Source organism: Mya arenaria, chromosome 17, assembly GCF_026914265.1.
Source record: "Mya arenaria isolate MELC-2E11 chromosome 17, ASM2691426v1".
NCBI classification, from domain to species: domain Eukaryota; kingdom Metazoa; phylum Mollusca; class Bivalvia; order Myida; family Myidae; genus Mya; species Mya arenaria.
The window spans coordinates 44,379,260-44,404,047 of NC_069138.1; the positions used below are offsets into that span (position 1 = coordinate 44,379,260).

The window sequence follows — 24,788 nt, forward strand, 5'->3', positions numbered from 1 at the left end:
AGCCATAGTTACAAGGGTCACAATGCGACATATTGGAGCCATAGTTACAAGGGTCACAATGCGACATATTGGAGCCATAGCTACAAGGGTCACAATGCGACATATTGGAGCCATAGTTACAAGGGTCACAATGCGACATATTGGAGCCATAGTTATGGGTCACAATGCGACATATTGGAGCCATAGTTACAAGGGTCACAATGCGACATATTGGAGCCATAGCTACAAGGGTCACAATGCGACATATTGGAGCCATAGTTACAAGGGTCACAATGCGACATATTGGAGCCATAGTTACAAGGGTCACAATGCGACATATTGGAGCCATAGCTACAAGGGTCACAATGCGACATATTGGAGCCATAGTTACAAGGGTCACAATGCGACATATTGGAGCCATAGTTACAAGGGTCACAATGCGACATATTGGAGCCATAGTTACAAGGGTCACAATGCGACATATTGGAGCCATAGTTACAAGGGTCACAATGCGACATATTGGAGCCATAGTTACAAGGGTCACAATGAGACATATTGGAGCCATAGTTACAAGGGTCACAATGCGACATATTGGAGCCATAGCTACAAGGGTCACAATGAGACATATTGGAGCCATAGTTACAAGGGTCACAATGCGACATATTGGAGCCATAGCTACAAGGGTCACAATGCGACATATTGGAGCCATAGTTACAAGGGTCACAATGCGACATATTGGAGCCATAGTTACAAGGGTCACAATGCGACATATTGGAGCCATAGCTACAAGGGTCACAATGAGACATATTGGAGCCATAGCTACAAGGGTCACAATGCGACATATTGGAGCCATAGCTACAAGGGTCACAATGAGACATATTGGAGCCATAGTTACAAGGGTCACAATGCGACATATTGGAGCCATAGTTATGGGTCTTGATACAAAGATGCGTATTGTCTTTGGCAGCATGCCTGCCAAGTTCCATCTCAAAACATTAAAATATTTTTGAGTTTTGGCCACGATTAAAGCTTATCAATATGTCACCTTAGTGCAAGAACTAATTACCTGCGTCTACTTCTAAATGCAGTTATTGAGTTATTGCACTAAGGTGAAGAAATTTAATTTATTTTATACATGTACCCCATCATTTTTCATTCAAAAATAGGATCAATATACGATCAAACTTCGAACAGACTTTTGAACAATATTTATTTTTCGTTGCATAAACATTCATTAACAAGGGAAGAACAGACTAGTATAACAACAAAATAATGAATAATGCATTTGCAGATATATTACATTCTACTGGGGACCATTCCTTTCCTAATAAGTGAAATTTAAAGGGACCCGCTTACAAAACATTTACTTTTATTTCAAGTTGGTGACATTGAGTTTTATATTTACTTTGATGAACAAAGACCAACCAGCGTCTGGCAGATAGATACTCATTGAAACAGAATATGTTTATTCAAGCTGGGATTACTACACCCAGATTGAAGACTACAATGATTCAATTTTCAATAACGTTTTTAATATTATCTGTCACATTTTTGAGCCATTAATTACGAAAGAACGCTTTCTTAGAAATTATTGTTTCGGTGTGTCACCATATATAATATGAGCAAGTCCGTCAAACACCATTTGCCTCATTCAGGCTGCCTCAAAACATTTTCAGTTTCAAAAAAAACACAAAACATACTTATACCTATAAAACATTGTATAACTCTGCATTAAAAATATCGATTTCAAAATTCAAATTTTAAACTGCTTTTTGTGATACAAAAGAAAACAAATTAAAACAAATATCCTTAAAAAAACAACAAGTTATCAAAACCAATTATAAAATCACAGTATTCTGTGCTTAACAAATAAATCTATGTTATACGAATAAAGAAAAGTGTGCAGATGTTTTTTTTTTTTTATTAAATTAGCTCTAAAATCAATAAAATTAAATAGATAGGTTTATATAGACGGACATAAATTGTTTCAATTTAAGGTAATACTAGTACATGATGATAACTTTTGTACATTGTTCAAAGTTTGAAAGGTTTTAAAATGTCAAATACATTTTCCAACTTGTTCGCTGTTGTTTTGTCGTTCATTTAGCATTTATTTCTTAAATTGATGAAAAAATAGTGAATTTAAAAAGGAAAATTAATTTAAGTGAGTAGTTTGGAACAATTATAAATGGCATAGTGCAAAACAGTTGTAACTGAATACAGAATTAGAAAGTTTTACGATAGTCTTACATTAAGTCCTCAAATTGGTCTTAAAATTGTGCAAACAACTTAAACGTTTCAGGTATATTTAGAGAGTTTCTGGTGTTGACTTTTCTTTCTATTTCTTTAATTATAATTGCAAACAAAACTGTTAAGATTAACCAATTAACTCTTCTTCCAATCAATATAAATATATATAATGGTGTCATTAATTTGACACAAATATTTGAATGTCAAAACAATTAAAACAATTAAAACAATCTCTGACAGGAGTAGGATGAAATTTGTTATTGCTCTCAGATTCAACTACAAAATTTAGGATTCAGTCACACTTGATACGCAATATCGCTTTGTAATCCAATTAATCATCTAGAACATGTTAATGTTAACATGTTCCGTTAACATGCTGATAAATATTCATCACTGCAATAAATCATGTGTCAATGAACAATTTATACCTTGTTTGTTTTATTCCGGTGGATAATTGTCCCCTGTCCGGTGACCAGGGGATTGATAAACATTCTGGGGGATCCCCTGCACACACCCGGCAAGGGATATGGCATGTTCACAGCAGATAATAACAGGTTATATCAGGGCGAAATATTAAAAACAAAAAAGAACACATTAAATTCCAATAAAAACAATAAATTAACACAATTGTCTAAAATAACCTTACCTGAAATAAATGTAATAAATACATCAATTTCATTACTGATCTTTTTTATGTAATGTGACATAATTTTATTAACTTCAAAAATGTTCATTTCAATTAACTTAAATTCCAACCCAAAAGTTAAAACATGATTTCTCAAAATACTGTATATCTAGGCTAGGGTTTAAAATATGTCAGTAAATAATATTATAAACATACTGCTTCGATGTTGTAAAATCTGGTAATTATTAATATAAAGCTTAAAATCATAATATGTATAACAAATGTGTGTAAATTACTGGTATATATCACTTTTACAATAAAGTTACAAAACAAACAAAAAGACAAAAGTGTAATGGTTAAGTCTTTTAGTGATCAACATTATATTATGTAACCTAACCGATACTGGACCAGCCACTGTTTATATCTACCACTCCAATGATTAAAATAAATAATGGCTGAATGCAGATTTACTGAAATAAATGTATTGGGTAATTAAAAAGATACTGCTGTCTCATTGGACAAAATATAATGTTGACCACTGCAAGAGGTTGAAATCAGTTTCCTTATCCGATCAAACAAGTGGCATTATAAAACTGTATTGACACAATTACAGCAGCTAGTGTTATGGGCCTTCTTACACACATGCACAACGTCTCTGAAAACATGACTGTATACAAAGTTTTATTCAAATAATTGTAACACATTGTGATTAATGCCTGATATCAAAATTTTACACACAGCCACATCAATGCCGCATAGGCTTTGACAATACCTTGACTATTTCTGCAAAAAGCAGACCAGCTATCAATAACAAACATAAATGCAGGAAGTGGTTGCCAATGCCCATCTGTTCCTTGTTTCAGTAAATCAAGGGGCATAACTCAACAACAGCTAAAATCAGAGTTACTGCCCTTTGATTTAGAGTTGTGAACTGACCTTGGTCAGATGTTAACAACTGATCTTATCTTGACTTTTGTTTACTTCAGTTATGGATAAAGTTAAAGTATGTGCATATCATACACAGGGTTTGGCTCTAACAAACACAAAACATACATCGTACAGTAAGTTTGGCTCTAACAAACACAAAAACATTCATTGTACTGTAAGTTTGGCTCTAACGAACACAAAAACATTCATTGTACTGTAAGTTTGGCTCTAACGAACACAAAAACATTCATTGTACTGTAAGTTTGGCTCTAACGAACACAAAAACATTCATTGTACTGTAAGTTTGGCTCTAACAAACACAAAAACATTCATTGTACTGTAAGTTTGGCTCTAACAAACACAAAAACATTCATTGTACTGTAAGTTTGGCTCTAACAAACACAAAAACATTCATTGTACTGTAAGTTTGGCTCTAACAAACACAAAAACATACATCGTACTGTAAGTTTGGCTCTAACAAACACAAAAACATACATCGTACTGTAAGTTTGGCTCTAACGAACACAAAAACATTCATTGTACTGTAAGTTTGCCTCTAACAAACACAAAAACATACATTGTACAGTAAGTTTGTCTCTAACAAACACAAAAACATTCATTGTTATGTCAAAACCAATACAATTATTGCAAGATGAGTAAATATTTACAAACTGACATGAATCACCTCCAGGAGTTCGATACATAGACATTATTAAATACTAATACTAGGAATTCAAAGTATAAACAATTCTGTTAAAATATTCGCAAGTTTCTGGAAACCAGTCCCTAAATAAAGTCATAGGATAGACTGGTATAAGTGGATAATACATCTGTCGAACACGCCGGGCACCCGCCTTGATTATTGCTAGCGCCGTGTCGCTGGGAGACTCCGCTTTTACGAAGGCAAGTAAGAAGGTTTGACCGAAGTCCCGCAATTGACCAATAGCATTGTCTGTGCCTAAAAATAGGTAAATAAATAATAAATAAAGTCTGCATCAAATTAAACAGAGATAGTGATGAGATTTACTATTGATATAAATATTCTCGCTGTGGACATAATTTTGATCCTAGCTTAATAATTTTCATTTCAGGTATCCAAGTTACGGCCCACAATGCAGGTTTTACACCCCGATGACAACAACAGTGCTGGGGCCTGTACCAACATTATATCAATTGCTGTTGACTTTTATCAAAATAGAAAAACTAACAAGACAACTTCACCATTACACTGTCATGTTCTACTGACCACCAAGAACACATGTGGTCACTAAGATAATAATAGTTACATAGTTCAAGCTAAGTATATTAGTGAAAGACACACAACTTACTAATAAAGCCAAGGAACCACATGTTCACAGATACATCACAGTTACGTGACATAGTTGAGGCTAAGTTTAAGCAGAGGACACACTTTTTATCAATTAAGTCGAGTACACAAGTGATCACAGTAACATAGTTTTAGGAACGTTTTAGCGAAGGACACAATACTTATCAATAAGGTTAAGAACACTAGTGTTTAAAGAGATATATCACAGTTAAATCGTTAAGTCAAGGTAACACTCCTTACTTATTAGGCCAAGGACGCAGGTGGTCACAGAGATGTCATAGTTACATAATATAAGCTTAATAGAAGTTAAAGTCAAGGTCACACTCCTTTCCAAATAGGCAAAGGATGAAGGTGTTCACATAGATGTCATAGTTACATAATATAAGCTTAATAGAAGTTTAATTCAAGGTCACAGTACTTAACACTTAACCCAATGGTTCAGGTGGTCAGAAATATCTCAGGTACTCATTTAGATGATATTTAAGCCAAGGCCACTCTACTTACCAATTAAGCCAAGGACGCAGGTGGTCACAGAGATATCACAGTTACGTAGTAAAAGCTCTTGACGAAGTCCTCCAAAGAATCCGTCCAGTGCAAACTTTGACCCTGAGTAGATGGACACAAAAGGCTGGCCGAGCTTGCCTGAAAACCAAGATTACGGGTTACGCTAAACCATGATTCAAGACATATTAATTCAATACTGAATATTGTCTATTTTTAAGGGATTTTTTCCACCATCTTCAGTTTATTCCTTGGACTGGTTAAGGCTAACCAAAATGTTTATGGATTTGTCAATGTTTATCCAACAATTTATACTAACCAATCAAATCATTTCAATATGCAAACTATCCTAAAGATAACGTGCGGAAAAAACTTATCCATGCCCATGTTTTGTTCAATTGGCGGCTGAAAATTATTATTGCTCAAGTCTTTAAACTAACCTAATGGACATGTGAAAATCGTGAACATTTATTTAAGTTAATTTTATGAACATTTTATATAATGATTTGCAAAATATAAAAAAAATATAAATAAATAAATTTGTAGGTTACAATAAAATACACTGATTTCATCCAATTGTGGATCAAATTTCCATCCTATTTTTACCAGTAATCTTAACCAGCCCCTTTCCCAGCCCCATTTATCTGCCCCATTTACCAGCTCATTTAGCAGTCCCATTTACCAGCTCGTTTATAAGTCCCATTTACCAGCCCTTTTATGAGTCCCCTTTACCAGTAATATTTACACGTCCGATTTACCAGCCCCCTTTACCAGTCATATTTAAAAGTCCCCTTTACTTGTCCCCTTTACTAGCCCCCTTTATCAACTTTACCAGTCAACTTTACCAGTTCATTTACCAGAAATATTTACCAGGCCCCTTTATCAGCTTTACTAGTCCCCTTTACTAGTCCATTTACCAGAAATCTCTACAAGCCCTCTTTACCAGTCCCCTTAACCATTATTATTTTCTGCCCCTTTACCAGCCTATTATGAGTCCATTTACCAATCATATTTAATTTACAAGTCCCCTTAACTTTTACCCTTTATCAGCTTTACCATCTCCCTTCATCAGCTTTACCAGCTCCTTTTATCAGCTTTACCAGCCCCATATATCAGCTTTACCATCCCCCTTTATCAGCTTTACCAGCCCCATTTATCCGCTTTACCAGCCCCCTTTATCAGCTTTACCAGCCCCCTATATCAGCTTTACCAGCCCCCTATATCAGCTTTACCAGCCCTATACCATTTTTAATGAGTGTTTTGATAAGTAGTTTGAATAGCTATATATGCAACATTCCTTTTATCATAAAGCATAAGAAAAATATAATTCTACCGATTCCTACCTGCTTTTTGGACAAGATGTTACTCTAACCACACAATTGTTTTTGGCCTAACAATCTTTATGCTAAACCCAACTCCACAGCTACTGAGGGAACAATGATAAATAATAAACTCCTAACCCTGATGGAGGCATCCCCTAAACACTCCAAAATTTGCCTGGACATACAGACAGGGGCAAACCTTTCTTTTGGCATAATGGACATTACGCTTAACCCAACTCACCAGCCAACGAGGACACGACTATAATACTGCCTTTGCTTTTTTCAAGATGAGGTAGAGCATATGAGGCGAGGTAGACGTAGGACTGGTAGTTGACTTTTGTCACTTTGTCCACCAGGGAGACATTATGCTGGGAACCAGTCCACACACCGAGGTCCAGCAGGATGATGTGATTTAACACAATGATGTCCAGACCTCCAAGTAGCTCAACTGCTTCCTGTAACAGAATGGTTACAAAACTTAGAAATAATGATTATTTTATCTTTGTTTGACTGGTTCGCTGTTGTCCAGACCTCCTTGTCCTTAAACACAATCAATAGTTACAAAACTTGGTAATAATGATTATTTCTATTCTTTGTTTGACTGGTAAAAAGATCACTTGAAGTTCATTTTTGTCACAAATTCTGTAGTAATGTGAAATAGACTATTCAGTTGTACTGTGATGCTTGTCGAGAAGAAAATCGGTAAGGCTTATGAAGCCTTATTTAAGTTATTAGTATCTAGTAACGTATCTAGTAACATTCTGCTTTCTAAAATGCTAGTTAGCTAGGAGAGAAGTACATGTATATTAATAAGTTTAAAAATAATAAAAGGGCAATAACTCTAAAATTCCATATACAAAATAATGCTTCTTTTGCCCACCACTTCTTGTCAACACAGCCAATGCGTGGATTAAGTTTAAAGTCAATACCACAAAAAGATATGGAGTAATGGAGAAAAGGACACTTTTCCTGATATACGGAATGGACAGAGACAGACATACAGAAGGGACAAGGTGATTCCTATAGCACCACCACCACCAGGTGGGGGTAAAATAAATAACTACAAATCTAGGACTATTGTTGTGGATGAGTGATATGCATTTGGTGGGATTAGAATATACGACCTCTTGCTCTGCAGGCAGAAACACTCGTCTATTGTTTTTAAGTCAATAATGATTTCACTTAAAGGTATTGGCCTGGTGTACATGTGGTATTGTCTTCAGTGACATGTGCAAAAAGTTTCATTTGAATATCTTCCCAACAGTTTTTTTCAACTCTAATGACCCAGATTAATGTTTTGCACTTAGATAAAGACAAAGCTGATGCCAACAACACCAAGGCTATAACAACACCATGTTGTACGCCAACAACATCAAGGCTATAACAACACCATGTTGTACGCCAACAACACCAAGGCTATAACAACACCATGTTGTACTCCAACAACACCAAGGCTATAACAGCACCATGTTGTACGCCAACAACACCAAGGCTATAACAACACCATGTTGTATGCCAACAACACCAAGGCTATAACAACACCATGTTGTACTGATGCCAACAACACCAAGGCTATAACAACACCATGTTGTACTGATGCCAACAACACCAAGGCTATAACAACACCATGTTGTACTGATGCCAACAACACCAAGGCTATAACAACACCATGTTGTACGCCAACAACACCAAGGCTATAACAACACCATGTTGTACGCCAACAACACCAAGGCTATAACAACACCATGTTGTACTGCCAACAACACCAAGGCTATAACAACACCATGTTGTACGCCAACAACACCAAGGCTATAACAACACCATGTTGTACTCTCCTTACCTTTATCACATGTTCAGTGTTGTTCAGCTGTAGCATGTCAGCTGGCACATAACCAAACACCTGGTTCCCGGACCCATACTCCCGACATTTAGCAACCACCTGTAAATATAAATATCCAAACCATTAGTCAAATATGAGTGCATTAATAGCATTGAGTGCTATATGAGTGCATTAATAGCATTGAGTGCTATATGAGTGCATTAATAGCATTGAGTGCTATATGAGTGCATTAATAGCATTGAGTGCTATATGAGTGCATTAATAGCATTGAGTAATATATGAGTGCATTAACAGCATTGAAAGCACTATGAGTGCATTAACAGCATTGAGTGTTGTATGAGTGCATTAATAGCATTGAGTGTTGTATGAGTGAATTAACAGCATTGAGTGCTATATGAGTGCAATAATAGCATTAAGTGCTATATGAGTGCATAAACAGCATTGAATGCAGTATGAGTGCATTAATAGAATTGAGTGTTGTATGAGTGAATTAACAGCATTGAGTGTTATATAATGGCATTAATAGCATTGAGTAATATATGAGTGCATTAATAGCATTGAGTGCTATATGAGTGCATTAACAGCATTGAGTGTTATATGAGTGCAATAATAGTATTGAGTGCTATATGAGTGCATAAACAGCATTGAATGCAGTATGAGTGCATTAATAGAATTGAGTGTTGTATTAGTGCATTAATAGCATTGAGTGTTGTATGAGTGCATTAACAGCATTGAGTAATATATGAGTGCATTAATAGCATTGAGTGTTGTATGAGTGCATTAATAGCATTGAGTGTTTTATGAGTGCATTAATAGCATTGAGTAATGTATGAGTGCATTAATAGAATTGAGTGTTGTATGAGTGCATTAACAGCATTGAATGCAGTATGAGTGCATTAACAGCATTGAGTGTTATATGAGTGCAATAATAGCATTGAGTGCTATATGAGTGCATTAACAGCATTGAATGCAGTATGAGTGCATTAATAGAACTGAGTGTTGTATGAGTGAATGAACAGCATTGAGTGTTATATGAGTGCATTAATAGCAATGAGTGTTAAATGAGTGCATTAATATCAATGAGTGTTAAATGAGTGCATTAATAGAATTGAGTGCTATATGAGTGCATTAATAGAATTGAGTGCTATATGAGTGCATTAATAGAATTGAGTGCTATATGAGTTCATTAATAGAATTGAGTGCTATATGAGTGTGTTAATAGCAATGAGTGCTATATGAGTGCATTAATAGCATTGAGTGCTATATGAGTGCATTAATAGCATTGAGTGCTATATGAGTGCATTAATAGCATTGAGTGCTATATGAGTGCATTAATAGCATTGAGTAATATATGAGTGCATTAATAGCATTGAGTGCTGTATGAGTGCATTAATAGCATTGAGTGCTGTATGAGTGCATAGATAGAATTGAGTAATACAGTAAAACTGCGATCGCTCGAGGTCGCCAGGGACCGAGCCAAAACCTTGAGGGAACCGATGTTTCGAACGACCCGATTTTCAATTTTCCAGTTTGATATGAAATATCTTTCAGTGTATTTTAAGTTTGAAGTCATCAAACAGACTGTTTACTAAGTCACCGATTATGGAAAATTGTGGAAATCGCTTATATGTTCAAACTTTGTCTTAAACTAAATGTAAAACGCAAAAGAAAAAAAACAATAAATGAATAAATAGAAATGTTTGTTTTAACAAAAAAGCACATTTTCGTAACAATCAACATTTGTATCACAGTACATATTGTGGCATTAGTCAGATTTAAGTTTCGCAAAATCAAGGATTGTTGATTGGCGCATCTTGTGACAAGATGTCGGATCGCGAAACTGTTAAATCCGATGTTGAATTGATATGGTAGTGTTTTATTCATATTTTTATTACTCATTTAAATTTCTCACAATTAACTTCTTATCAGTAACTTCTCATAATTATCATCTCAAATGCCCATATCAACTAATATCGGTCATGCGTTAACAATGAAAAACGTTTTTTCACACCTTTTCAAATTGCCTTTCATCTGTCATTGCAATTTTTACAACTTGCGAAAATTTAAACTCCTAGCAAATGTTTGTTTATTTTGGAACACGCGTTCTGGAAAAAGTGTGAAATTATGTCCTCGAGGGAGCCATAAGGTTTTGTGCACGATTTGTGTACTTGGGACCGAGGATATTGCTCGACTGCTCGACATAATTAGGTTTCGAGGCAGCGTGGGCATATTTTATATGAAAATAGAAGGAAAAAAGTTCGGAACCAAGCTCCGACCTCGAGGGAACGCCGGTTCTCGAGCGACCGCTTGTTCGAGGGAACGCAGTTTCACTGTATATGAGTGCATTAATAGCATTGAGTGTTGTATGAGTGCAATTATAGCATTGAGTGTTATATGAGTGCAATAATAGCATTAAGTGCTATATGAGTGCATAAATAGCAATGAGTGTTAAATGAGTGCATTAATAGCATTTAGTGCTATATAAGTGCATTAATACCATTGAGTGCTATATGAGTGCATTCACAGCATTGAGTGTTGTATAGTTCCATTAACAGCATTGAGTGTTATATAGTTGCATTAACAGCATTGAGTGTTATATAGTTGCATTAATAGAATTGAGTGCTGCTAGGATAGACTTTTCTTGACATTTTGGGGCTGTCTTCACATTTCCAGGCGTTTCTTGATATTTCACAGCTTTTCACAATTAAATCATACCCCTTCATTCTTATTTGATTTCAAAGAGCAGAGCACTGCCGTGCCAGTCTCACAATCAACAATTATGTATGCCAGAGTAACGGGCCCTGCTTTGCATTGCATATTGTCTCTGGCAATATATGTGTACACAGTTACACAGTACACAGTTGATTATAATATCTTATAAGACTTTCATGTAATCAAAATAACCAAGACAATGCCGACCCAAATGAGGACTGGAAGGATGACTGTTGTAAGAAAGAGTGCTGTGTGAAACTTCTACACAAGAGCTCACCTTAACTAAGCAACATTATAAGTAAACAGCAGCAAGAGAGGGAAAAGTTAATCCCAGCCTCTAGAATGTACTCTTGGTTTTTACCAACCATTTAGGGGCAGATTTGTTATGCAATAGCCATAAACCTTGTTAGAAATATTGCAGAACACAAGTGTCCATGAAATTTCTATGGCAATTATGATCTCAAATTTAACAATAATGGTGATTACATCTTTGTTAAATTAAACAGTTCTGAACAATCGGCCATTTGTTTCATCATGCTTTTTAACAGTTTTCTCCAACAAAGCTTGAAAATGGATCGAAGAAGTCAACATTAACTGTGACTGTTGATAATCAGGGACAATAAAACTGTGATTGTTGACAATCGTGGGCAATAAAACTGTGACTGTTGACTATTATGGATAGGAACACTAATATCAGAGTATTAAGACAAAGCGATTCAAAATGCAAGCAACTAACTTCTATGAGAAAGCTTTGCAGTGTATATGCAAACTTTTCAAGAACAAGTGGTAAAACTTATGACAATTATTACCACAAAACTTATGGGCCTTGTTATGCATGTATATTGTCTTTATTGGTTATCCAATTAGAGCACTCACTAATCACCAAGGCGACCTGGATTTGATTCCCGGCCTGGGCGCATGTGAGTTTGGTTTGTGGAGTTTTGTGCTGTTCTTCCATGATTTTTGTTTGTGATTATTTGTTTTTGTGTTCTATGTCTTTGCCGTTAACCCAGTGCCATTAAACCGGGTTTATGTTTAAACTTTTTGCTACTGAGCTTGTTTCTGTAGTTTTTCACATAGGTATTGTGGTCACCAAGCCGGACAGGTGGGCTTTCCCTGGGTATACCAGTTTCCCCCACAACCCAGACCACACTCTCGCACATCATCATGCCAACGAGAGTGACTTAGCATAAGTTATCATTACTTTCTTTACAAACGTTGTAAGTTGTAAAATAAATAAAGTTTAAAGTAACACTGACACACAGGCTATGAGAATACCAATACAACAGACAAGCTACAATTAACATACAATTACCGGTACCATGGTTACCACACAAAAATAAAACATGTCAAAGCCAAAGTGTACAGTAAAATCATGTTCTTTTTAAAACAACCTACAAGATTTGTATACATAAATGTAATAACTTAAGGGTTCAATGCAAAACAGATGCAACTTCTATTTTTTTACATGTATATGGTGTTACAACATTCCTGCGATCATCCTCGTATTGTCAATATCATGTCATACCTCTTGCAGCCGTTTTTCTCTGCGAGCAGTGATGACAACGTTCGCACCAAGTTTGGCATAGTGGTATGCGATCTGTTCCCCTATACCCGTAGACGCACCTGTGACCAATACACGTTTTCCCTTCACCGACTCTGGAAAATATAAATTATAAAACTTGATATAACTTAACTATATTAAAACATGCTTATTAAATCGCAGTATTTAAAGATGTCCATTAAATCAAATTATTAAAACATGATTATCAAATCACAATATTAAAATAGGTTTATTAAATTGCAGTATAATAATATGTATTAGAACATGTTTATTAAATCAATTTGTTTAAACACATTTAAGAGGAAGATATTATGGTCCAATCTAAAAGGACAATATCTTTGCTCTCAAAAAGGTCAATTTAGTACTGGGCCCATCATTTAATACTGGGCCAGTCATTCAGTACTGATCCCATCATTCAGCACTGGGCCCATCATTCAGCTATGGGCCCATCATTTAATACTGGGCCAATCATTCAGTACTGAGCCCATCATTCAGCACTGGGCCCATCACTCAGAACTGGGCATTCAGCACTGGGCATTCAGCACTGGGCCAATCATTCAGTACTGGGCCCATCATTCAGTAATGGGCCCATCATTCAGTACTTGGCCAATCATTCAGTATCCCTCATTCAGTACTGGGTCCATCATTCAGTATCACTCATTCAGCACTGGGCCCATCATTCAGTACCCATCATTCAGCACTGGGCCCATCATTCAGTACCAATCATTCAGCACTGGGCCAATCATTCAGTATCTCTCATTCAGCACTGGGCCCATCATTCAGTACTGAGCCCATCATTCAGTACTCTGCCCATAATTCAGAACTGGGCCCATCATTCAGTCTCCCTCATTCAGTACTGGGCCAATCATTCAGTATCCCTCATTCAGAACTGGGCCCATCATTCAGTATCCCTCATTCAGTACTGGGCCCATCATTCAGTACTGGGCCCATCATTCAGTATCCCTCATTCAGTACTGGGCCCATCATTCAGTATCCCTCATTCAGTACTGGGCCCATCATTCAGTATCCCTTATTCAGTACTGGGCCAATCATTCAGTATCCCTCATTCAGTACTGGGCCCATCATTCAGTATCCCTTATTCAGTACTGGGCCCATCATTCAGTATCCTTATTCAGTACTGGGCCAATCATTCAGTATCCCTCAATCAGTACTGGGCCAATCATTCAGTATCCCTTATTCAGTACTGGGCCAATCATTCAGTATCCCTTATTCAGTACTAGGCCCATCATTCAGTATCCCTCATTCAGTACTGGGCCCATCATTCAGTATCCCTCATTCAGTACTGGGCCCATCATTCAGTACTGGGTCCATCATTCAGTATCCCTAATTCAGTACTGGGCCCATCATTCAGTATCCCTCATTCAGTACTGGGCCCCTCATTCAGTACTGGGTCCATCATTCAGCACTGGGCCCATCATTCAGTACTGGGCTCATCATTCAGTATCACACTAGGATATATAAGGTAGGATAGATAAGTCATGATAGATATTACACTAGGATACATATGCTAAGATAGATAAGCTATCTTATATATTACACTAGGATAGATAAGCTATCATATATAACACACTAAGATAGATAAGCTATCATATATAACACACTAGGATAGATAAGCTATCATATATAACACACTAAGATAGATAAGCTATCATATATAACACACTAGGATAGATAAGCTATCATATATAACACACTAGGATAGATAAGCTATCATATATAACACACTAAGATAGATAAGCTATCATATATAACACACTAGGATATATATAAGCTATCATATATAACACACTAGGATAGATAAGCTATCACATATAATACACTAAGATAGATAAGCTATCATATATAACACACTAGGATAGATAAGCAATCATATATAATACACTAGGATAGATAAGCTATCATATATAACACACTAAGATAGATTCGCTATCATATATGACACACTAGGATAGATAAGCTATCATATATAACACACTAGGATAGATAAGCTATCATATATAATACACTAGGATAGATAAGATATCATATATAATACACTAAGATAGATAAGCTATCATATATAACACACTAGGATAGATAAGCTATCATATATAATACACTAGGATATATAAGCTATCATATATAACACACTAGGATAGATAAGCTTTCATATATAACACACTAGGATATATAAGCTATCATATATAATACACTAGGATATATAAGCTATCATATATAATACACTAAGATAGATAAGCTATCAAATATAATACACTACGATAGATAAGCTATCATATATAACACACTAGGATATATAAGCTATCATATATAATACACTAGGATAGATAAGCTATCATATATAATACACTAGGATAGATAAGCTATCATATATAACACACTAGGATAGATAAGCTATCATATATAATACACTAGGATAGATAAGCTATCAAATATAATACACTACGATAGATAAGCTATCATATATAACACACTAGGATAGATAAGCTATCATATATAACACACTAGGATAGATAAGCTATCATATATAACACACTAGGATAGATAAGCTATCATATATAACACACTAGGATAGATAAGCTATCATATATAACACACTAGGATAGATAAGCTATCATATATAACACACTAGGATAGATAAGCTATCAAATATAATACACTACGATAGATAAGCTATCATATATAACACACTAGGATATATAAGCTATCATATATAATACACTAGGATAGATAAGCTATCAAATATAACACACTAGGATAGATAAGCTATCATATATAACACACTAGGATAGATAAGCTATCATATATAATACACTAGGATAGATAAGCTATCAAATATAATACACTATGATAGATAAGCTATCATATATAACACACTAGGATATATAAGCTATCTAAGCTATCATATATAATACACTAGGATAGATAAGCTATCATATATAACACACTAAGATAGATAAGCTATCATAATATAATACACTAGGATAGATAAGCTATCATATATAATACACTAGGATAGATAAGCTATCATATATAATACACTAGGATAGATAATCTATCATATATAACACACTAAGATAGATAAGCTATCATATATAACACACTAGGATATATAAGCTATCATATATAACACACTAGGATAGATAAGCTATCATATATAATACACTAAGATATATAAGCTATCATATATAATACACTAAGATAGATAAGCTATCATATATAATACACTAGGATAGATAAGCTAGAATTGATAATACACTAGGATAGATAATCTAGGATAGATAATACACTAGGATATGTAAGCTAGGACAGAAAATACACTAGGATAGATAAGCTAGGATAAACAATACACTAGGATAGATAAGCTAGGATCGATGATTTGCTAGGATAGACAATACTCAGGGAGAAATATTGAGACAAACCAGACAAACTATTAACACTATGATTAATAGTACACAGGGAAAACATAACCTGAAGCAATCTATCATTATCATATATCCATTTAATAATACAACATATAGTATGATGCAATGATTTTAATCATATTATTGGGAGAATCACTGCAAGAATAACTGCACATTATCTACAGGAAATCTGGAGAGGAGCGTTGTGAGCCTGTCTGTTAAATATGCCCATGAAATATCACAGAATATCTCAACATCAGGTACGGACAATTCAAGGAAAATTGATATAATGTTATATAATTTGACTTGATAACTGAAACGCAGTGTACATTGAATGCATTATATCATAAAGCGAGGTTTTTATAAATCTGTAAATAACACATCAGTATTTATGATATAGATAGAAAATCTCATTACAACTATTAACCAGTAACCAGGGGTTAGCACCAAGGGGCAGTGACATATTTAAGGTCCAGTAATCAAGTACTAACTCACCTGGATTAAAGTCATCTATCAACCAGTAACCCAGGACTAAACCAATCAGGACAGCTAGAAGCTTTTTGAACATCCCTCATCAAGAATGGTCTGCCCCTGAAAAATACAAAGATCATTTTTGAGCACCCCTCATGTATAATTATTTCCCCCTCAAAAAAACCCGTCATGTATAATGGTTTGCCCCTGAAAAAGACAAGACAAGGTTTTGAACACCCCTCTTGTATAATGGTCTAGCTGCCCCTGAAAAAGACAAGACTAGGTTTTGAACACCCCTTTTATATAATGGTCTGCCCCTGAAATATGACATCGCTAGTTTTTGAACACCCCTTCAATAACTCAGGTTTACTCGGGAAACAAAACATTAAGATAGTTTTGAACCATCCTCTTTAATAAATGGTTCACTTTTGTAAGAAAAGCAAAGATAATTTTTTGAGCACCCCTTGAAATTGATATTAGCCTGAAATATTTTGACTGAGTGTGTTTTCTATAACTGAGTCCATTCATAGTGTTTTCTATAACTGAGTCCATTCCATAACTGAGTCCGTTCATAGTGTTTTCTATAACTGAGTCCGTTCTATAACTGAGTCCGTTCTATAACTGAGTCCATTCATAGTGTTTTCTATAACTGAGTCCGTTCTATAACTGAGTCCATTCTATAACTGAGTCCGTTCTATAACTGAGTCCATTCATAGTGTTTTCTATAACTGAGTCCGTTCTATAACTGAGTCCGTTCTATAACTGAGTCCGTTCTATAACTGAGTCCATTCATAGTGTTTTCTATAACTGAGTCCGTTCTATAACTGAGTCCATTCATAGTGTTTCCTATTACTGAGTCCGTTCTATAACTGAGTCCGTTCATAGTGTTTTCTATAACTGAGTCCGTTCTATAACTGAGTCCGTTCTATAACTGAGTCCATTCTATTACTGAGTCCGTTCATAGTGTTTTCTATAACTGAGTCCATTCTATAACTGAGTCCATTCATAGTGTTTTCTATAACTGAGTCCGTTCATAGTGTTTTCTATTACTGAGTCCGTTCTATAACTGAGTCCATTCATAGTGTTTTCTATTACTGAGTCCGTTCTATAACTGAGTCCATTCATAGTGTTTTCTATAACTGAGTCCGTTCTATAACTGAGTCCGTTCATAGTATTTTCTATTACTGAGTCCGTTCTATAACTGAGTCCGTTCTATAACTGAGTCCATTCATAGTGTTTCCTATAACTGAGTCCATTCATAGTGTTTTCTATAACTGAGTCCGTTCATAGTGTTTTCTATAACTGAGTCCGTTCTATAACTGAGTCCATTCATAGTGTTTTCTATAACTGAGTCCATTCTATTACTGAGTCCATTCCATAACTGAGTCCATTCATAGTGTTTTCTATTACTGAGTCCGTTCTATAACTGAGTCCATTCATAGTGTTTCCTATAACTGAGTCCGTTCATAGTGTTTTCTATAACTGAGTCCATTCTATTACTGAGTCCATTCCATAACTGAGTCCATTCATAGTGTTTTCTATTACTGAGTCCGTTCTATAACTGAGTCCGTTCTATAACTGAGTCCGTTCTATAACTGAGTCCATTCATAGTGTTTCCTATTACTGAGTCCGTTCTATAACTGAGTCCGTTCTATAACTGAGTCCATTCATAGTGTTTTCTATTACTGAGTCCGTTCTATAACTGAGTCCGTTCTATTACTGAGTCTGTTCTATAACTGAGTCCATTCATAGTGTTTTCTATTACTGAGTCCGTTCTATAACTGAGTCCGTTCTATTACTGAGTCTGTTCTATAACTGAGTCCATTCATAGTGTTTTCTATTACTGAGTCCGTTCTATAACTGAGTCCGTTCTATAACTGAGTCCGTTCTATAACTGAGTCCGTTCATAGTGTGTTCTATAACTGAGTCTGTTCTATAACTGGGTCCGTTCTATAACTGAGTCCATTCATAGTGTTTTCTATAACTGAGTCCGTTCTATAACTGAGTCTGTTCTATAACTGAGTCCGTTCTATAACTGAGTCCGTTCTATAACTGAGTCTGTTCTATTACTGAGTCTGTTCGATAACTGAGTCCGTTCTATAACTGAGTCCGTTCTATAACTGAGTCTGTTCTTCAGTGTTTACCTTCATGTATCTACCAATAAGATCACAGGATGGTTTCTGATTGGCCTCTGATGAAAACAACCACCAAATTTCATTAGTCATTCATTGGTTTTATTAATTGAGTTAATTATATGTCCACCTGCACATTGGTGCTGGTAAGTATAGAGGCATTCGCACAAACCCTGGGTAAGTTTTTTTGATATTGGCTTTCAATTGGGAACAGAACAATTATTATGCCTTATTTTTATGCCAAATTTATCACTAAGTAAAGCAAAAATAAACAGTTACTTAATTACCTTGTACTCTTTGGGAGAGTCATGGAACATGAACCTGTTTACATATGTTTTCTTTTATTGCATCAAAAGAAACGTTCAAAAGAAAATAAGGTTATAAGATCTTAGCCTCCCCTTATCTCCATCAAACCCGACCTCATACAAAAAATTCAAGTAACTGGAAAATACTTTTTTATGAGTAATTTATGGACTACTGCCACAGATTTTGTTAGATCCGGCCTGTAACAGCCTTTTCTTCAACAAAACTTTTGGAAAAAAGTGGCTGGCAGTTCTTAAAATTAAAAAAAAAGTTAAAATGTTCCAGCATCAATTTTAATTAATAAATAAAAAATAAAATATGGTCACTTCCTTAAATCCATATGAAACTTTTTTTCTCTGGCCTTAATGCTTTAATCATTACCCTTAGCTAACCTTGACGACCTTTAGATGAACCTTATTGTCACAGATGGAGGTAAATCAGGGTTGAAAGCATAAAAGCTCTAAGAACTGCTATATTCCATATCATTTAGAACTTTTTGCATTCACTCCATGTTAATACATATAACATCTGTTGACAAATAAATTAATGAATACAGACTTTTTATCATGAATTAATTAGATAATCATTCATGCATTTCTTTTGGCATTTCACATTAGAGCTAGGGGGGAGGGGGGTCCTTGGGGTCATAAACACCCTTCCCAAATAAGGCCTAAATTGTTTGGTTAGGGTTACATCCGGTTCAAAAATAGGTAGGGTAGGCAGGCTTTTTTTTTTTTTATTAGGTTTATATTAGACTGTCATTTTCATCAAAGCGGAATGGTGTTAAAGTTATCTTCTGAGTAAGCATTTAAGGTTTTAAACAACATATTGAAAAGCAATTTTTTTTTTTTTTAGTTTTTCATTTTTTTTTTCAAACTGATTATAAAAACGGTAGTTTCGGCGCCTATTCCGTAATGTTGTTTTTTTTTAAGCCTAACCAAAAAGATGCTCAAAACAGGGTATTCATGCAGGGGCTTTGGACTCTCCCAAGAACATATTGGCAATATTGAAATCTGAAGTTAATGTGCAATTCATTCATATTTTTTCTACCCAACTGTTTTTGTCAGGGGTGGGGCCTCATCAGGCTACTCTGTGGCTTGCTTGTTTGGAATTTCTATCTGTGTGAAATGACCAATATGTCACAGTTAACTGCTTGGAATTATGTGGAAAATACATTATCACAGTATGGGGTCCCTTAATTAATTCAAATGATTCCAACACATACTGCTATTTTTATCCATCTTTAATGAGTCCCGCTTGGTTCATTGTATTTTATTATCTTCTATAAATTTATTTAATTAATTGCTTTGCTCCTTATATCATTTGTTTCCATAGCAATGCTTACTAGAAAATGAAACAGTCATATCTACAAAATCTGATTCTTAAAATGCCCTAATCAAGTGACTTACTTTGACATTTAAGATACAAATCTTGTTTTTACCACTTTAGAAATCACTGCCAAAAAACATGTTGAAAAAAGGAGTAAAGGATATAATAAATGTGAATTTTTCCCATGACTTAATTATTAATGAATAATGTTTTAAAAGAAATGTACAATAAATAATTCATTCTTCTTAGCTTTTAAAAGATCAGCATGCTGAGCAAGCAGTCAAATTTTTTTCAGCAATATTCTTTCCTCACTGTATGACAGATTATTGTTGTTTCATCAAGGGAGATAATAAACTCCACAGTTGTAGCTCAAACATGAACAGTTGTAGCTCAAACATAAACATTTGTAGCTCAAACATGAACAGTTGTAGCTCAAACATGACCAGTTGTAGCTCAAACATGAACAGTTGTAGCTCAAACATGAACAGTTGTAGCTCAAACATGAACAGTTGTAGCTCAAACATGAACAGTTGTAGCTCAAACATGAACAGTTGTAGCTCAAACATGAACAGTTGTAGCTCAAACATGAACAGTTGTAGCTCAAACATGAACAGTTGTAGCTCAAACATGAACAGTTGTAGCTCAAACATGATCAGCTGTAGCTCAAACATGAACAGTTGTAGCTCAAACATGATCAGTTGTAGCTCAAACATGAACAGTTGTAGCTCAAACATGACCATTTGTAGCTCAAACATGAACAGTTGTAGCTCAAACATGACCAGCTGTAGCTCAAACATGAACAGTTGTAGCTCAAACATGAACAGTTGTAGCTCAAACATGAACAGTTGTAGCTCAAACATAAACAGTTGTAGCTCAAACATGAACAGTTGTAGCTCAAACATGACCAGTTGTAGCTCAAACATGACCAGTTGTAGCTCAAACATGACCAGTTGTAGCTCAAACATGAACAGTTGTAGCTCAAACATGACCAGTTGTAGCTCAAACATGAACAGTTGTAGCTCAAACATGAACAGTTGTAGCTCAAACATGAACAGTTGTAGCTCAAACATGAACAGTTGTAGCTCAAACATGAACAGTTGTAGCTCAAACATGAACAGTTGTAGCTCAAACATGAACAGTTGTAGCTCAAACATGACCATGAACATTCTTCAAAACTGGTTGAGATATATATTACAATTCTTATGCTTTTTAACGTGGTCATGAGTATTTGATAATTTCAAACTACATAATTATTGTTTATAAAAAAAATCCCAATCGTGTGAAAACCAATGCAAAAATATCTAAATCAAAGTCTTCAAAAGTCATTTTCCCAGAATACAAAAAAAAACCACCCTATGTGCAATGCTGCAGATGCAGCAGCTATCATATATTACACAAGCCATGATGTCGGACATGTAGCTTAGGGGCCAATTTGGGATTACCCAATTCAATGCCTTGGGGCATATTAACCCCTTCACCCCCTAAGGACCCCTCATTAGTTTATTCATTTCAAATTTAGGGTTTTTTGGTATGAACTGTCAAAATTTCATTACACAACTGTATATTTGCGTTCCGTCAGCTCCACTCCTGAATGTACATTACACAACTGTATATTTGCGTTCCGTCAGCTCCACTCCTGAATGTACATTACTTTATTTATAGTTTGATTTAATAAAATTGGAAGAAAAAATGTAATTTAATTTAATGAAGACAGAGGGGTGTCCTTGCTGGTCTCCATAATGGGCCATTGATGGCAGAAGGTTACTGCTACCAAACTACGGACAGGGTGCATCACCTATTTGCCATAACTCGTTAGCTAAAACCCTTTTATTGTAAGTCAATCACACCTACACATAATATAAGACCAGCAAACTTCTACTTCACAAGCTATAAATGTCACATGATATTTCATCTTCACGAAAATATGACAAGATATTAATTGACCAGTCACAAAAGCAATTATTTAAACTTGTTGAGATCATTAGGCGGAGGTTTACCTCTTAATCCATTAGATAATGCAACCACTTGCCTACATCTACTTACAAAATATAACCACATCATTGGTCAACTTTGATTGAAAACAGCTGATTGGTCAACTGATTATTTGATTGAAAACAGCCGATTGGTCAATTGTTTGAGCTGTTTAATGTAATCATCAAACTAAAGTTAAAGCCCAACTCATTGTGTTGACCAGACCAGTGTATTTGATGATATTTACAAATAAAGAAATAAATAATTGGTTGCTTAATTGGGCTTCTTTACCACTTCTTATTAACTTTCTGATTGATAGTGAAGCATTCTGACAAAAGAGAAACCTCTGTTCATACTGAATGTCAACAACTTTCTCAACAGTGTTGTCAAATTTTACCACAATTTTAAATCATGTTTTATAAAACCCTGTAATTATCTTTCTTCTGCGAGTCGATTTGGTCCCCGACTGTAGATTGAGAGTACCTTTGATCGATAAGTTATCTCTTAACCGTGGCCAAGACTTATCTCATTTCCATGACCTAGTTATATCTAAGTCGAGGCCATGACTTACTATCTCATTTTCATGACTTTGAGCTATCTCTAAACCATGGCCATGACTTACTATCTCATTTTCATGACTTTGAGCTATCTCTAAACCATGGCCATGACTTACTATCTCATTTTCATGACTTTGAGCTATCTCTAAACCATGGCCATGACTTACTATCTCATTTTCATGACTTTGAGTTATCTCTAAACCATGGCCATGACTTACTATCTCATTTTCATGACTTTGAGCTATCTCTAAACCATGGCCATGACTTACTATCTCACTTCCACGACTTAGTTATCTCTAAACTGTGGCCATGACTAACTATCTCATTTCCACGACTTAGTTATCTCTAAACTATGGCCATTACTAACTATCTCATTTCCACGACTTAGTTATCTCTAAACTGTGGCCATGACTAACTATCTCATTTTCATGACTTTGAGCTATCTCTAAACCATGGCCATGACTTACTATCTCATTTCCACGACTTAGTTATCTCTAAACTGTGGCCATTACTAACTATCTCATTTCCACGACTTAGTTATCTCTAAACTGTGGCCATTACTAACTATCTCATTTCCACGACTTAGTTATCTCTAAACTGTGGCCATTACTAACTATCTCATTTCCACGACTTAGTTATCTCTAAACTGTGGCCATTACTAACTATCTCATTTCCACGACTTAGTTATCTCTAAACTGTGGCCATTACTAACTATCTCATTTTCATGACTTTGAGCTATCTCTAAACCATGGCCATGACTTACTATCTCATTTCCATGACTTTGAGCTATCTCTAAACCATGGCCATGACTTACTATCTCATTTACACGACTTAGTTATCTCTAAACTGTGGCCATGACTAACTATCTCATTTCCACGACTTAGTTATCTCTAAACTGTGGCCATTACTAACTATCTCATTTCCACGACTTAGTTATCTCTAAACTGTGGCCATTACTAACTATCTCATTTTCATGACTTTGAGCTATCTCTAAACCATGGCCATGACTTACTATCTCATTTCCATGACTTTGAGCTATCTCTAAACCATGGCCATGACTTACTATCTCATTTCCATGACTTAGTTATCTCTAAACCGTGGCCATGACTTACTATCTCATTTCCACGACTTAGTTATCTCTAAACCGTGGCCATGACTTACTATCACATTTCCACAAGAAACAATTCACACATGTCAATTCTATTCCAACATAAGTCCCTGGGTATGTCCGACATTGAAATAAAAGCAAAGAATTTCAAATATTTACAGGAACTGTTTAAGAAACATGAAACAATTATGATGGAAATGTGGATATCTAATAAAAAATGTCATACAAAACATTAAACACATTATGCATGCTGTAAAAAAAAAGGAAAAGCATGATTTTTTTAAATTAAATACAAATATAAATAAATATTTACCAAAAATTCCTTATCTTTCCAAAGTGACCCCAATTAACACAGAATTACCACAATAATTAGCTTGATGTAATTAAAACACAATTAAACTGTTAAAATTTCACTTAAATCTACAGTGATATTTATCCCAAATATCGC

At 35.2% G+C, this 24,788-nt stretch overlaps 1 protein-coding gene across 2 annotated transcripts in view; it reads right to left on the reverse strand.

Moving 5' to 3' along the window:
* Positions 1–1,172: 1,172 nt before the first annotated feature.
* Positions 1,173–24,788, reverse strand: part of LOC128222792 (hydroxysteroid 11-beta-dehydrogenase 1-like protein) — a 41,000-nt gene continuing 17,384 nt past the window's right edge. For both annotated transcript variants that reach the window (XM_052931906.1, XM_052931907.1), the window contains exons 2-7: positions 16,965–17,060; positions 13,012–13,142; positions 8,772–8,870; positions 7,173–7,386; positions 5,613–5,750; positions 1,173–4,739 (exon numbers count right to left, since the gene is read on the reverse strand). In XM_052931906.1, coding sequence (XP_052787866.1) covers positions 4,507–4,739; positions 5,613–5,750; positions 7,173–7,386; positions 8,772–8,870; positions 13,012–13,142; positions 16,965–17,037 — 888 coding nt within the window. In that variant the 5' untranslated portion in view covers positions 17,038–17,060 and the 3' untranslated portion in view covers positions 1,173–4,506. The remainder of the gene's footprint in view (positions 4,740–5,612; positions 5,751–7,172; positions 7,387–8,771; positions 8,871–13,011; positions 13,143–16,964; positions 17,061–24,788) is intronic.